At 35.9% G+C, this 14,296-nt stretch overlaps 1 protein-coding gene across 1 annotated transcript in view; it reads right to left on the reverse strand.

Annotated features, from left to right (window-relative positions):
• The window catches only part of RAP1GDS1 (Rap1 GTPase-GDP dissociation stimulator 1), a 153,397-nt gene that overhangs the window by 33,230 nt on the left and 105,871 nt on the right, over positions 1-14,296 (reverse strand). The window contains exons 10-14 of the mRNA XM_049789894.1: positions 5,658-5,801; positions 4,918-5,049; positions 3,798-3,932; positions 1,757-1,882; positions 1,058-1,197 (exon numbers count right to left, since the gene is read on the reverse strand). Of these exons, the coding sequence (XP_049645851.1) occupies positions 1,058-1,197; positions 1,757-1,882; positions 3,798-3,932; positions 4,918-5,049; positions 5,658-5,801 (677 nt within the window). The remainder of the gene's footprint in view (positions 1-1,057; positions 1,198-1,756; positions 1,883-3,797; positions 3,933-4,917; positions 5,050-5,657; positions 5,802-14,296) is intronic.

Genomic DNA, 14,296 nt, shown 5'->3' on the forward strand with positions numbered 1-14,296 from the left:
ATCATAATATAATTGGTAGTAGCCAGCCTTAACCACCAATTTATAATCCTAATGTAAACGGGTTGTGTTCCCAAAAAAGAGGGTAAGAGAAGCAAAGGCAAATTAGACCATTCAAATGCAAAACTCACTTTTAAGCTGTTTACAGTTTACTTAAATATAAAGACAAATATATAATAGATAAAACAGGAAACAGAAAACTTTGAAAGATGACAAACTATGTTTCCTTAACTATGACAAAATAAAATATATAAGAAAGGTTCAGAGAGAATTAAAAGGATGAAAATGGGTTCTCTATATCAATGGGAAACTAAAAAAAGGCAGAACTGTAACACTTGTCTTGGATTCAATAATGAAAAAAAAAGAAACTAAGAGGAACATTATATAATAATGGGGTTTCAGTACAACAGGAACTCACAATAATTATCATGTATCATAACACAACTCATGACAAATGTACTTAACAAATTATATATATATTCTTGTATATTTCATTCATTTCTGCATGCATGTATTCATTAATTCAAATGAAGTTTTAAGTTATAAGCCAAACAGAATAGCTGGCACTGCCATGAAAGTTGATTTTGTCAAATTTTGTGATTCTGTGCAGTAAATGCTATTTAGGTATCATTTCATTTCCAAATGCACTACTTTAACTGGTAATTATTGTGGTAAAAATGTAATTAAAAAGCAGTAATAGGAAATCGAACTTATTGAGTGCTTATTATGTTCTAGGTAGCACCTGAGCATTTTGTATATGTAATCTTCCTTATTTATCTTTATAATAATTTTATGTAGATTTTTAATGCTGATTTTTAATCTACTAAAATACTGGGCTATGAAGACAACTGAAAATGGCAGAGATTAAATTGAACTCATCTTCAACTCCAAAGTCTTACTATTGTGGAACAGAATAAGAAATTTTAAACTTCAAGCAATTTTGATGTGTATTTATATATAATTACATAAAAAGTCAAGCTTTGATATAGGATCTATACTAACAGATTCACAAAAAGGTCAGTTTAATGTTTTCTAGTGTATAGCTTTCGCTGGAACTTACTTTTGATTTACTATGGCGAATAAGGGCAGAGAGTAGTCTATTTGACTCCCCCATCACACCAGCATGATCTTTAGCTTCACACCATTCCACCAAACGTTCCACTAATTTAACATTCTTTCCCAGTTGTTCAGCAGCTTCTGCTATAGGGAAGAAGGTAGACCACAAATGCAACCAATCATGGATAGGCATTCAAGTAAACAGCTGGTAAAGAACTAAGAATGTAAAAAAAAAAAAATGCATATGTCTAAAACATACAACAAAAGCATTTTATTAAGGCAAAAACGAAGTACTATATGTCAGATAGATGGCAACAGACATAAAATATTGAATATAACTCGAAGACTGTCTTTTTCTTTTTCTTTTTGTAGACTTACTTGTACAATCAAAAACAGTAATATTCTTTTAGTTCAGCCTGGTTGTAACTATTAGTCTTCTGGCAAACTGTAACAATGTTTTTAGAAGAACTAAAAAGAATCAACCTGGAGAAAGGCTTGATGTTTATAATAAAACAAAATTCAAAACAAGAGTAAATTTTATTGTCACATAAACAAAAATGACCTTCCCTTCTTTAAGAAAATTTTTTTCAATATTTTTATTGTGATGATTTGAAAATATGAAAATACTCAAAGATTTACAAAGGTAAATGACTATGATACCAAAAATATTAGATAATGCATCTTGAGAAAGCATTTATTTTACCTTGTGCATCTATTAACATTCTTAATGTTCCCAGAAGTTTGAACTGAACTGGTGGCATTTCAGATTTAAGGAATTTTAAAACTGCCTCTGTGACTCCAACTGATAACATTTTTGATTTATTTACAACTATAGAGACAAAAAAGAAACACTATGGTTAAAATGGTATTATTCTAGAGGGAAAACATTCAATTTAATAAAAATTCATTGAGCGTCTCATTATGGTTTTATTTATATTTTTACGTGTAAATAGTTACTGAAGCATTGTAATTTACAATACTGTTAATGAAAATTTCATGAATACGTCATTGCAATTCCACACCCAAAACCTGGGTATCTACATCCCTTTAGTAGGGTTCAAAAGGACTCTCCTATTCTATCATTCCCATCCATGGTAAACTCAGTTTTCTGGATCAACTCTCCAGTTCTGTTGCCTCTGGCAATATGTTGCTTTCTGACAATCATTATATTCCACATATAAAAGAGATCATTTGGTACCAATCCCTTCCTTATGACAGACTCAGCACAATACCCTTTAGTTTCATTCATGTAGCAGTAAATTGCATACAAATTCATCTATAACTTTGTGATTTGTAGTTGGGCATTATTTTTCTCCATATCTTGATTATTACAGTGAACATAGGAGTATATATATCCTTTAGAATTAATGTTTCTGCATTTTGGTGTTGGACGCCAAAAAGCAGGATGCTGGTTTGTAAAGAAATTCTATTTTTATTATTTAAACAGATTCCATATTGCTAGCCATAGAAGTTGAACTAAACAACACAGCTATCAACAGTGAATGAAGGTTCCTTTCTCACTACAACTTTGGCAACACTGGTTGCTTCCAGAATTTTTGCTCTATGCCATTCTCACTGATGAGACAGTATCACACTGTTGATTTGGTTTGCATCTCTAATCTAAAGATGAAATAATGCAATTTGTTTTTGTTTTGTTTTTTTTTTGTTTTTTTTTGTTTTTTTTTGTGGTTTTTGGGTCACACCCGGCAGTGCTCAGGGGTTAATCCTGGCTCCATGCTCAGAAATCGCTCCTGGCAGGCACGGGGGACCATATGGGACGCCGGGATTCGAACCGATGACCTTCTGCATGAAAGGCAAACACCTTACCTCCATGCTATCTCTCCGGCCCCGAAATAATGCAATTTGTATGGGTGGAATTGGAATATACCAGGTTAAGCAAAATAAGTCAGTGAGAAAAGAACCAATACTGGATGATCTCTCTTATCTGTGGAATACTGAGGGCTAGATAAGGAAATAGGATCAAACAATAATAACCTTTGATTCTAGATTATAAAACTAGATTATAAAATTGACTACTAGAGTAAGGAAGAGAGATAGGAGATGAAGACAAGAATAGAGATGACAGTGGTGGAAGACAGTGGTATTTTAGTGGTGGTAGAGGCAGCAACTTTATTTACCAATACCACATACTTTGACAATACTGTGAACATCTTATCAAAACTAAAATAAAATAAAAACATTAATCTTTATGTCTGAATACAGGGAAGGGAAAATCCATAAACCATAAGTCACATTTTAGGAGACTTTTTTTTTGGGGGGGGTCACACCCGGCAACGCTCAGGGGTTACTCCTGGCTCTATGCTCAGAAATCACTCCTGGCAGGCTCAGGGGACCATATGGGATGCTGGGATTCAAACCACTGTCCTTTTGCATGCAAGGCAAATGCCTTACCCCATGCTATCTCTCCAGCCCCACATTTTAGGAGACTTTAATTAGTGTCATTATCTTCTTTAACTGAAGATGCTTTATAAAGCATAATTATAAAATATGATAAGTTTAGATAATGAAAGTAGAACACCTAAATAATTTGAACAGGAAAAAGTATACTTGTATAGCTCTCAGAAAACAGTATAACATAATCTTAATTAAAAAATGTTAACAATTTGAAAATAATTTTATTTTTTTTATTTGGCCAAGGCAGGCTTACAAATCACATAGTAAGTATCATTCCCAAAGAACAGACATCTTTCCTTACATAACTGCTTCCATCTATCCTGTCTTACCTGGAATGGCAAGGTTTCTGAGGGCACTCAGTGCTGCATGCTGTACTGTTACATTTCCATCTTCTACATGTCTGTCCAGTAAATCCATAAGTTTTTCAACAATTCCATTGTCTACCATATGGATACAATTTCCATCTGAACAAAAAACATTTTAATTCCTTTTACAAGTATCAAGAAGCACTTTAGAATAATTATAATGCACCAATAATTTACAATAGGGACAAATGGAGATATGGAAACTAAAATGTATTTCAACTTTTTCACCCATAAGACTTAGAGACTACTTTTGACTACAAGTAGAGAAGACTGATTAAATTTTTAGTATAGAAAAAGTTTTGAAAAAAAAATCACAAAAATCTTTAAGCAAAATACTATATCAAAAGAATACTTAGAAACCACAGGTCTAACATATTCACCACTGCATGATAATAAAAATAGCTGTTCAAGGGTCAGACCTGTGGCGCAAGCAGTAAGGCAGCTGCCTTGCCCACGCCAGCCTAGGATGGACCAAGGTTTGATCGCATGGCATCCCATATGGTTGCCCAAGTCAGGAGCGAATTCTGAGCCCATAGCCAGGAGTAACCCTGAGTGTCACCGGGTGTGGCCCAAAAAACAAACAAACAAAAATAATAGCTGTTCAAACATGAGTAAAAAGGTAAAAAACAAAGAACAATAAGCTAACGAATGAAAAAAGTTTCTAGGCAGATTCACAGTACTGTCAGACTACAAAAATAAACAGACCTAATATTCTTTATTAAATCAGGGGTCATTCATAATTCATTTTAAAAGTACAAAAATTAAGTCACAATAACTTTGTAATCAACTCATCAGATAAAAAAATAAGAACACCAGGAAACAGGGTATACCTTTCAGTTTACTGTTCTGAAGTACAGTGTACTCAAGGCAAACATTTCCCGATCTTTAAACTAATAGAATTTAGCTGGATGTACAAAATACCAATCTGATGTGAAGTCATTAAAGTATTTCAGGTATCTGATCAAGTAACAAAGCAATACACACAAATAGCACATTTGTGAACTGTTCCAGTTAGTACATGTAATGACAAAGAAACCATTTAAATATATAGAACATTCAATTTAAAAATAACAAATATGCTTACCATTTCTGGCAAAATTCGCAATTGCCAATGCACCAGCAAGTTGTAATTGGTAGTTATTTGATGGAATCCAGGATAAGACCTTTTGAAACACATTACCTTTTCCTCCTTCAAATAATTTCTGCATGGATTCATCTTAAAATAAATAAAAAGTATGAATTAGGAATTACCAATATATATTTAAACTAATATTCAACTGGAAGATCATACATACATTTAACAATTAAAACTGTTAAATGTGGCTATTTATTCTTTATAGAAAAAATTTTCAATAAAAAGAAATTTTATTCTAGGGCCTGGGGAGAGAACAGTGGATAGGGTGTGTGCCTTGCATGTAACTGACGTGACATTCAACTCCTATCACAACCTATAGGTTCTCTGAGCAATATTAACACTGACCCCTTAGTACAGTGCCAAGAATCAACTTTTATTTAGAGTCAACCTCTGGTTGTAACTCTAAATCAAAACAAAGACTTCTAGTTTAAGTACTTACTAGAAGACTCAGTTTTAGTTTTTTAGTGCCAGAACTTCCCCTTCTATGTTGCAGCTCTTTAAATAGTGGGCAATAATGAAAATACCTCTTTACCATATTCATTATATTTTGTTCTCTCCATGAAGTTTTCAAAATCAATATAGATCAATAGATTTAAATGTGACAGAAGGAAAATGTCTAATATAGTGCAAGGAAAAAAACCTACATTTTAATTTTACCATGTTCTTTGTTTCGTTTTATATATATTTACCTCCGAGAAGTAATAAAACCATTAGATCAGAAGCAGTTTTCAGCTCAGCAACATCATCTTCTTTGTCACTGTCTACTTTCTGTTGAACAATTTCTAGTAGACATTCTACCAGTCCAGCTTCAACTAGCTGTAGTTTAATAGCATCTAAAACATAATGTGAAAACAAAGCCCTTTAATTTGAAATAAAATAAAAATTCTTCTGATGTAAGCAACTCACTAAGAAGAATTTTAAGTAAAGCAATGCATGATTTGGATAGTACCACTTCAAAGATTTGGGTTTCACAAGGAAGGACTGGTTATGCAACTCAAATACATAGAAATTTCTTTCACTTTTCCATTAATACATCAGGCTCTACAAAGCTTGGTAGTACCTAAATAAAATAAATCTTAATTCTGAAATTGAATATGTTAAAGTTAAACTGTATCCATAATGTACTTTGAGTACAAAGCTACTAGAAAGAACTAAAAGTAAATTTTCAAACTATTTATGTTTATATTGTATGTACTGGCATTTTTTTCTAGAGAAGTTAGTAAATCTATAACTAAATTTTAAAAGGCATATGTTTTAAAAAGGAATTTTGTTAATTAGAAGCTTTCTAAGTAATGGATATATAATGAATTTAAGTTCATGTATGTTATCTACTATCTATACTTTCTATAAATCTAAGTATATTTTAAGTTTTATATAATAAAAGTTAAAAAAAACAAGTAACAACTTCTGAATAACCAACAAAATAGGACTTTAGAGGTAATTAGCAATTATATCTCCATCACAAACTCTACTCACAAGAAAATCTTTATTTGTATTCCAAAAATATTAAATATCCTTACATTGCAGAAATCATTTCACTGAAAAGTTATATCTATCTTCATTCCTCTCTTCTCTATTAAAGCAAACCTTTTAACTCTTTTTTTTTTTTTTTTTTTGGTTTTTGGTTTTTGGTTTGGGGGCCACACCAAATGACGCTCAAAGATACTCCTGCCTCTGCACTCAGAAAATAAGTCCTGGCAAGCTCAGGAGAATCATATGAGATGCCAAGATCAAACCTGGGTTGGCCATGTGCACAAATACCCTACTGAATGTGCTATTGCTTTGGTCCCATCACATTCTTATTTGAGTTTTAATCTAAATGATCTAACTAAATTCTTTGGTTATATTTGATACTACTTAAAATACACACTGATCAACCAACCTTAGAAATATGTTAGATTTAAAGAAAAAAATTTAATTGATGCTTGGTTTTCAGTTGGATTTTGGTTAGTAATTCAATAACATCCCTATGATGTATAAGCATACATCTGTAGCAGTGAACATTTTTTTCACCTTCTTGAGAAAAGGAAGAATTTTTAATTCTTAAGATATTTCACAGGCAGCTGCACATATCCCTACAACTGCTGCAACACCAATGTCCCAGCTTCATTACTTTCCCACTAATCTGTGCAGAGACTCTTACCAGACCCAAATTCCAAGTATGCCAGGTTTTATGCCTGACATCTTAAGGGACTGCTTGAAGTCAGGGCAGAAACACACAACCTCCTCCTTCAACTCTGTACATACCAAAATCTCAGCAGCCACACCCATGATCTAGAACGGACCTCCATGTTCGATTGAGTGGTCAGCACAATAACTCATCTAACTCTAGAGCAGTTCTTCTCAAATAGTGGGGCACGACCCCCCTGGGGGGGGGGCGTGAGGCTCCATAAAGGGGGGCGCATCTGACCTCAGCAAACACTGTCATAACAAGCTAAGCCCCGTGTTTATGTCTCTGTATGTCTCTGGAATTGAGAGTTGCTGTGCCCTGCTTCAAACCCAGCTTTGAAAAGCTATGCATCGCAAAACGTGCTCATTGTAGCCATTAATACAGACATCACCTCTGATTAAAAAAATCATCTCAAATTACTTTATATATTTTTGCTTTGCAGGTTAAAGATTTTTTTAAATAAAGATACTATTTACAGTCGCGGGGGGGGGGGCACAAAAAAAGTTTTCTTCTTCCTAGGGGGACATGACAGAAAATAATTGAGAGGCACTACTCTAGAGAGAGGCAAAAGTAACAGCAAAAACTCAAGAATATCCATCCTCGCTGTTTATTGCCGTCGTTTCCCTTGGTGGGTGTAGGGGGACAGCTCAAGACTTTAATCCTGCTGAAGGCCTGGAAGCTGCACACAGAGACCTATTCAACAACTGCTCCCATATCAAGGGCCAACTTTACCCTTTTCACTCATTTCTGTAAGACTCCTAACCCTCAAAATCTCTAAGTATGCTAGCTTTGAGAATGACATGGACAGGAACTGTTTGGAGCCATGGTGATCCACTAAAGTCATCTTGTTGGATACACCACTATTAGGCTTTTTCCTTTTTTAGGGGCTCTGTTCGTTGCTTTTCCTAGGAGACTTCACCCGAAGACTGCCAATCTTAGTGACACATTCTTTTATTTTAGGAAATATCTCCAAGGTTGCACTATACAGAGATTAAGTCTCCCCTGGTTTTATTTTATTGAGATTATACATTTTCTGGAATTTTAAATACAATTTTGTAAGTTCAATTTTTTGTTTGGTGTTTCATTTCCTCATGTTCTAATAAAATGTTTAGGGAATTATAAAAAAGAAAAAAAGAAAAAAAGACATTTTTGCAATAATTCTCAGAAACAAAAGAGATGAGGGCTGGAAGGACTGGCTCATGATATGAAGCTCACCACAAAGAGTGGTGAGTGCAGTTAGAGAAATAACCACAGTGACAACTATCATAACAATGTGAATGAATGAGGGAAGTAGACAGCCTGTCTCGAGTACAGGTGGGGGGCGGGATGGGGAGGAGGGAGATTTGGGGCATTGGTGATCCAAATGTTGCACTGGTGAAGGGGGGTGTTCTTTACATGATTGAAACCCAAATACAATCATATTTGTAATCAAGGTGTTTAAATAATGATATTAATTTTAAAAAAAATTTGTGAAGGACAATGACATCATTTGATCATTTATGCTAAAGCATTTGTTGCTAGTTGATTTTCTATTTTTATGTATATAAAATATTTAAGCACCATGATTACAGTCATGATTGTAGTTCATTTTCAGTCATAAACAGAATAACCACCCTTCACCAGTGCAATATACCCACCACCAATGCCCCATCACCACCCCTGCCTTTCTTTGAGACAGGCATTTTACTCTCTCATTCTTTAACATTGTCATGCTAGTTGTTAGTGTAGTTATTTCCCTAACAGCTTTTACCACTCTTTGTGGTGAACTTTAGATTGTGAACTGGTCCTTCTGGCCTCCCAGCCCTTAACTCTTATCTCTGGGCCTATTACAATTATGTCTTTAATTTTTCTTAAAACCCATAGATGTGTGAGACTATTTTGTGTCTATCTCTCTCCCTCTGACTTATTTCACTCAGCATAATAGATCCCATGTACATCACATATAGGAAAATTTCATGACTTCATCTCTCCTGACAGCTGCATAATATTTCATTGTATATATGTATCAGTTTCTTTAGCCATTCATTTGTTGAAGGGCATCTTGGTTGTTTCCAAAGTCTAGCTATTGTATATAGTGCTGCAATGAATATAGGTGTGAGGAAGGATTTTTGAATTGTATTTTTGTGTTCCTAGGGTATAACCCGAGGAGTAGTATAGCTGGATCATATGGGAGCTCAATTTTGAGGAACCTTCATATTGTTTTCCATAAGGTCTGGACAAGATGGTATTATACAGATTGCTTATTTCCCATGCAAGACTAAGTTTAAATGGCCTGACTCACTAGTGAAAAAGTAGAGCAGGTGCTTTTTTCTGTGGGCACCTTGACATGTTTTCCACACTTTTTCTTTTTTTAGCCTAGAGGTGTGTGTGTGTGTGTGTGTGTGTGTGTGTGTGTGTGTGTGTGTGTGTGTGTGTGTGTGTGTGTGTGTGTGTGTGTGTGTGTCTTAGAGCCTAACTTTGTCAGCATTCTTTACTAATTATAGCTGGTTTATTTGTGAGCTTTAGATCTTTCTTTGTCTGGCAGGATTTCCTATCCCATGTCAGTCTGAGACCCTCCAGGGACCTACATTTGGGGGTATTAGGAATTAAGGCCAATCGTAAAGCAACAACAGCTTAAGTTAAACTAATATGAAAAATATTCTGGTTATTTTATATTTTGTTTTGTTTTAAATAAGAAAACATTGATTTACCATCAGGATCCATCTGATAGGGTTAATTACTTGATCAATCTGCCAGGCGCTGTGTTATCCCTGGGACTATTTTGTCTTTCTGCTGACAGGGACCCCTTTAAATAAGCTATTAAACTGTTAATCTCTGTAGAGATTAGGAATGCTAATTTATTTGATAAAGCATAGAAGAAAGATATAGATGCCACAAAAATAGTGTTAATGCTATGAGAGTGATGAAGCAAATTTGTTATTGTAAAGGAGGATGAGTACATGGCAGGACTTACAGGCTTGTTTGCAATAAATCCTGAAATGTAGGTGACAGTGACTTGGTTATTTGCTTAATAATTAAGCTTAACTGCTTTTATTTTAATGTTTTCTGTTTTTGAGTTTTTACTATTTTGAAAAGATACCATACCTAATTGTGCAAATAAAATAAATTTTACAGAATATAGCAGCAGGCCATAGTATCTTTATATATCAGTGGCCTTTAAAGATAAAGCATCAAGTTAGACTCATGAGGAAATAAAAAAGAAAAACAAATAAATTAGAACCAAAATAAAAGGGGAGAAATCACTTTAGATACCTGAGAGGAAGGCAGAAGGAAGAAAGGGAGGGAGGGAGAAAGAAAGAGAGGGAAAGAGGGAAGGAAGGAGAGAGGGAAGGATGGACGGAGGGAGGGAGGGACAAAAGGAAGGAGAGAGGGAGGGAAGTGGCAAGCATTCCTGGCAGTGAAATTAAAAAGGCACTCTCACCAGTTGGTTGGTGGAAACCAGGTCACAGGTTCAGCCCATATGGAAAACACTATTGAAATCATTCAAAAAAGAATGGATCTTCTACTTGACCTAGCAACTCTACGTCTAAGTAACTACTCCCCACAGAGGAAAAAAAATCTTGGAAAAGATAAATGCACATCTATGTTCATTGGCAGTACTGAGAAAAATAGCTGATATGGAAGCAAACCAAATGTCCACATATAGGTGAAAAAAGAAATTGTGGTACTACATAAACAAAGGACTACTATGAGCCCATGAGTAAAAAGAAAAACATGTGGATGGAATTGAATAGTATCACACTAAGTGGAATAATCCAGAAGCAAAAACAAATAAAACAAAACTCTGTGTGTGTGTGTGTGTGTGTGTGTGTGTGTGTGTGTGTAGCTTGATTTCACTCAACTGTGGTTCAGTAAATCAAGTGTGTGTGTGTGTGTAGCTTGATTTCACTCAACTGTGGTTCACAGAAAAGTAAATCAAGTATGTGGACAAAATCAATGATAATAAACATCAGGCACTGAAATATAGACCTGAGACAAACGGACCTGAATTTAGGGGAATGATTGGGTTGGCTGGAAATAACTTAGGAACATACATGTAGTACACAAATGGTGCTAGCAGAGGTAGCACAATGCAACAAAACTAAAACTGCGAATCAGGAACAGGTGGAATCATAAGCAGGAGGGCAGAAGATAAACTGGACGTGACAAGGAGGGGGTGGAGATTCATGGACACAGATAATAGTGCTGTGAGGAAACTATATTCATCCTATTAACTAGAACACTATTGTAATTTTATAACATAAACAACAATAAACTTTTTATTCAGCACTGAGTCAGTTCTATAGGCTACTGATAGAAATCCTTTGCTAACTAGTTCACATGGGCTTTTAAAACCACTTTATATCTAAGCATTGTTTTTACATTTAAAGCATTGTGATTTACAAGTTATTTAGAGCTGAGTTTTAGACATACAGTGTTTCAAGACTAATACCACCACCAGTGTTAAGTTCCCTCCACCACTATTAAAAGATTTGAGATATATATGTCACATCTTCATCATCTATTATTGGACATCTAGGTTAATTCAAATTCATACCTAATGTACTGAGTGCTAGTATGAACAGTGGTGTGCATACATCCTTTCAAATGAGTATTCTTCTGTTCTGGGGATATAGAACCCAAAGTGGGATTGCTGAGCCATATGACAGTTTGATTCTGAGCTTATTGATAATCCTCCATCCTGTTTTTCCATAGAGGTTGGACCAGGCAAAATCTGTTCCAGCAGTGGATGATAGCTCCTTTCTCACTACATCCCTGCCAACACAGACTATTTCTAGTATTTTTGATATGTACTATTCTCACTGGTGTAAGATATGTAGTCTTGATTTGGATTTCCCTAATCTTAACTAAGTGTGAATCTAAGGGGATTGTTGATGCATCATTAAAAATAATGATGCCTGAGGCCGGGGCAATAGCGCAGCTGTAGGGTGTTTGCCATGCATGCAGCTGACCCAGGACAGACCTGGGTTCAAAACATAGAGTCCCATATGGTCCCCTGAGCCAGGAGCAATTTCTGAGCCAGAAGTAACCCCTGTGTCACCAGCTGTGGCCCAAAAACCAAACCAAACAAAATAAAGCAAAAACAAAGAATGATGATGTCCTCCCCATAAATGGCCAATGGGCTAGGACACCCCTTAAAAGGAGAAGCTCGGCTGTTGATAGGAGGGCCCAGGAAAATACCTGGGAAAGAGCCTTCAGGCACCTTGCTCCAGTTTCTCCCTTTCCATCTTTATGAAATAAAGCAGTTTGCCCTAGAGTTACTTGGGGTGTTTGCCTTGCACCCGGCGGAATCAGATGGACCTGGGTTTAATTCCTGGAATCCCATATGGTCCCCAAGCTTGCTAGAAGTGATTTCTGAGCACAAACCCAAGAATAACAATAACCACTGAGCTCGGCTGGGTGTGTCCACCCCATCCCCCAAAAATAAAACAAAAAAAGGAGCTACAGGCCTCCTCCCAGCTATCTGGCTGGTGAACTTTTCTTTATTCTTTCTCTCCCTCTATCCCCCCTCTCCCCACCTTCATTCCCATCTCCCACAAACACACACTGCTTATTTTAGTTTGCAACATCTGATGTGCCTGGGTGGGCACCAGCAAACGATGATCACTATTTTTATGTGCCTATTGGCCATCTCTTGGTCTTCCTCAGAAAGGGCTGTTCATTTCTTCGCTCCATTTTTTGTTTTGTTTATTTTGGGGTCACACCCGGCGGCACTCAGGGGTTACTCCTAGCTCTGTGCTCAGAAATCGCCCCTGGCAGGCTCTGGGGACCATATGGAATGCTGGAATCGAACTGGTGTCTGTCCTTTGTTGGCTGCGTGCAAGGCAAATACCCTACCGCTGTGCTATCTCTAGCCCCATTCTCTCCATTTTTTGATGGGATTTTTAGATTTTGTGCATTTTAATCTTTGTGCATACTTTGTGTATGTACTAATTATTAATGCTTTACCTAATCTGTCAACTGCAAATATTTCCTCCCATTCAGTAGCTGCCTTTTAGCTTAACTTTTTTCTTTTGCCTTTGTTTCCTTCTGTTTAGTTTGATGTAGTTCCATTTGTTCAGTTTTGATTCTGTAGACTTTGCCATTGACATCACACTGTTGAAGATTCCTTTGAAATCTAGACCTTGGGTAATTATGCCTATGCTTTCTCAGTCTAATTTATAGATGCAGTTGACTTTTGTATAGATATAAGGATATAGCTTTTTTGCTTTTTTTTTTTTTTTTTTTGGTTTTTGGGTCACATCCGGCGGTACTCAGGGGTTACTCCTGGCTGTCTGCTCAGAAATAGCTCCTGGCAGGCACGGGGGACCATATGGGACACCGGGATTTGAACCAACCACCTTTGGTCCTGGATCGGCTGCTTGCAAGGCAAACGCCGCTGTGCTATCTCTCCAGACCCAGGACATAGCTTTAATATTTCACATGTGGTAATTCAATTGATACATCATTTGGTGAAGGACTCTATATTCCTTTCATATTCTTGGCTCTATTGTCAAAACTTAGTAAACCACATACTTGGGGATTGCCAGTAGATATTCTACTTTGACCCTTTTTAAATCATTGGGAGATAGTTATAAACTTGCTGATGAATGAGTTGCAGTCATACAATGTTCATGTTGTTGACCAGTTTTCCCAGCATCATTTGTTGAAGAGGCTTTTATTGCTCCATTTAATATTTCTTGATCCTTTACCAGAGAATAATGTATGATATGCCACAGGATATAAAATCAGGATATTAAAGCTATTCCATTAATGTGAGGGCATGTCATTATTCCAATATTATACTGTTTTAATTACTATCACTTTATTATAAAGTTTAAAGTCGGGGTTTGTGAGGCCTCCCATTTTCTTTTCCCCAGGATTGTTTTCACAATTCATGGAGGTTAATTTATCTTTACAAATTTTGGGGTGTGCCTAGGCTGATGTGTTAGGCTGATGTTAGCTTCAGAGAAACTGTATTTCTAGAAGTTTGTTTCTTCAATTTCCTGAAAGAGCTTGAAAAGCACTGGCGAGAGTTCCTCTTTAAAGAGGTTTGAAAGAATTCACTGGTGAAATAAATGTGGGTCAGGGCTTTTGTTTTTTCAGAAGTTTTGATTACCATTTTAATTTCTTCAATAGTGAAAGGTTGATTCAAGTTTTCCAAGTCATTTCAGTTTA

This window comes from Suncus etruscus, chromosome 16, assembly GCF_024139225.1.
Source record: "Suncus etruscus isolate mSunEtr1 chromosome 16, mSunEtr1.pri.cur, whole genome shotgun sequence".
NCBI classification, from domain to species: Eukaryota; Metazoa; Chordata; class Mammalia; order Eulipotyphla; family Soricidae; genus Suncus; species Suncus etruscus.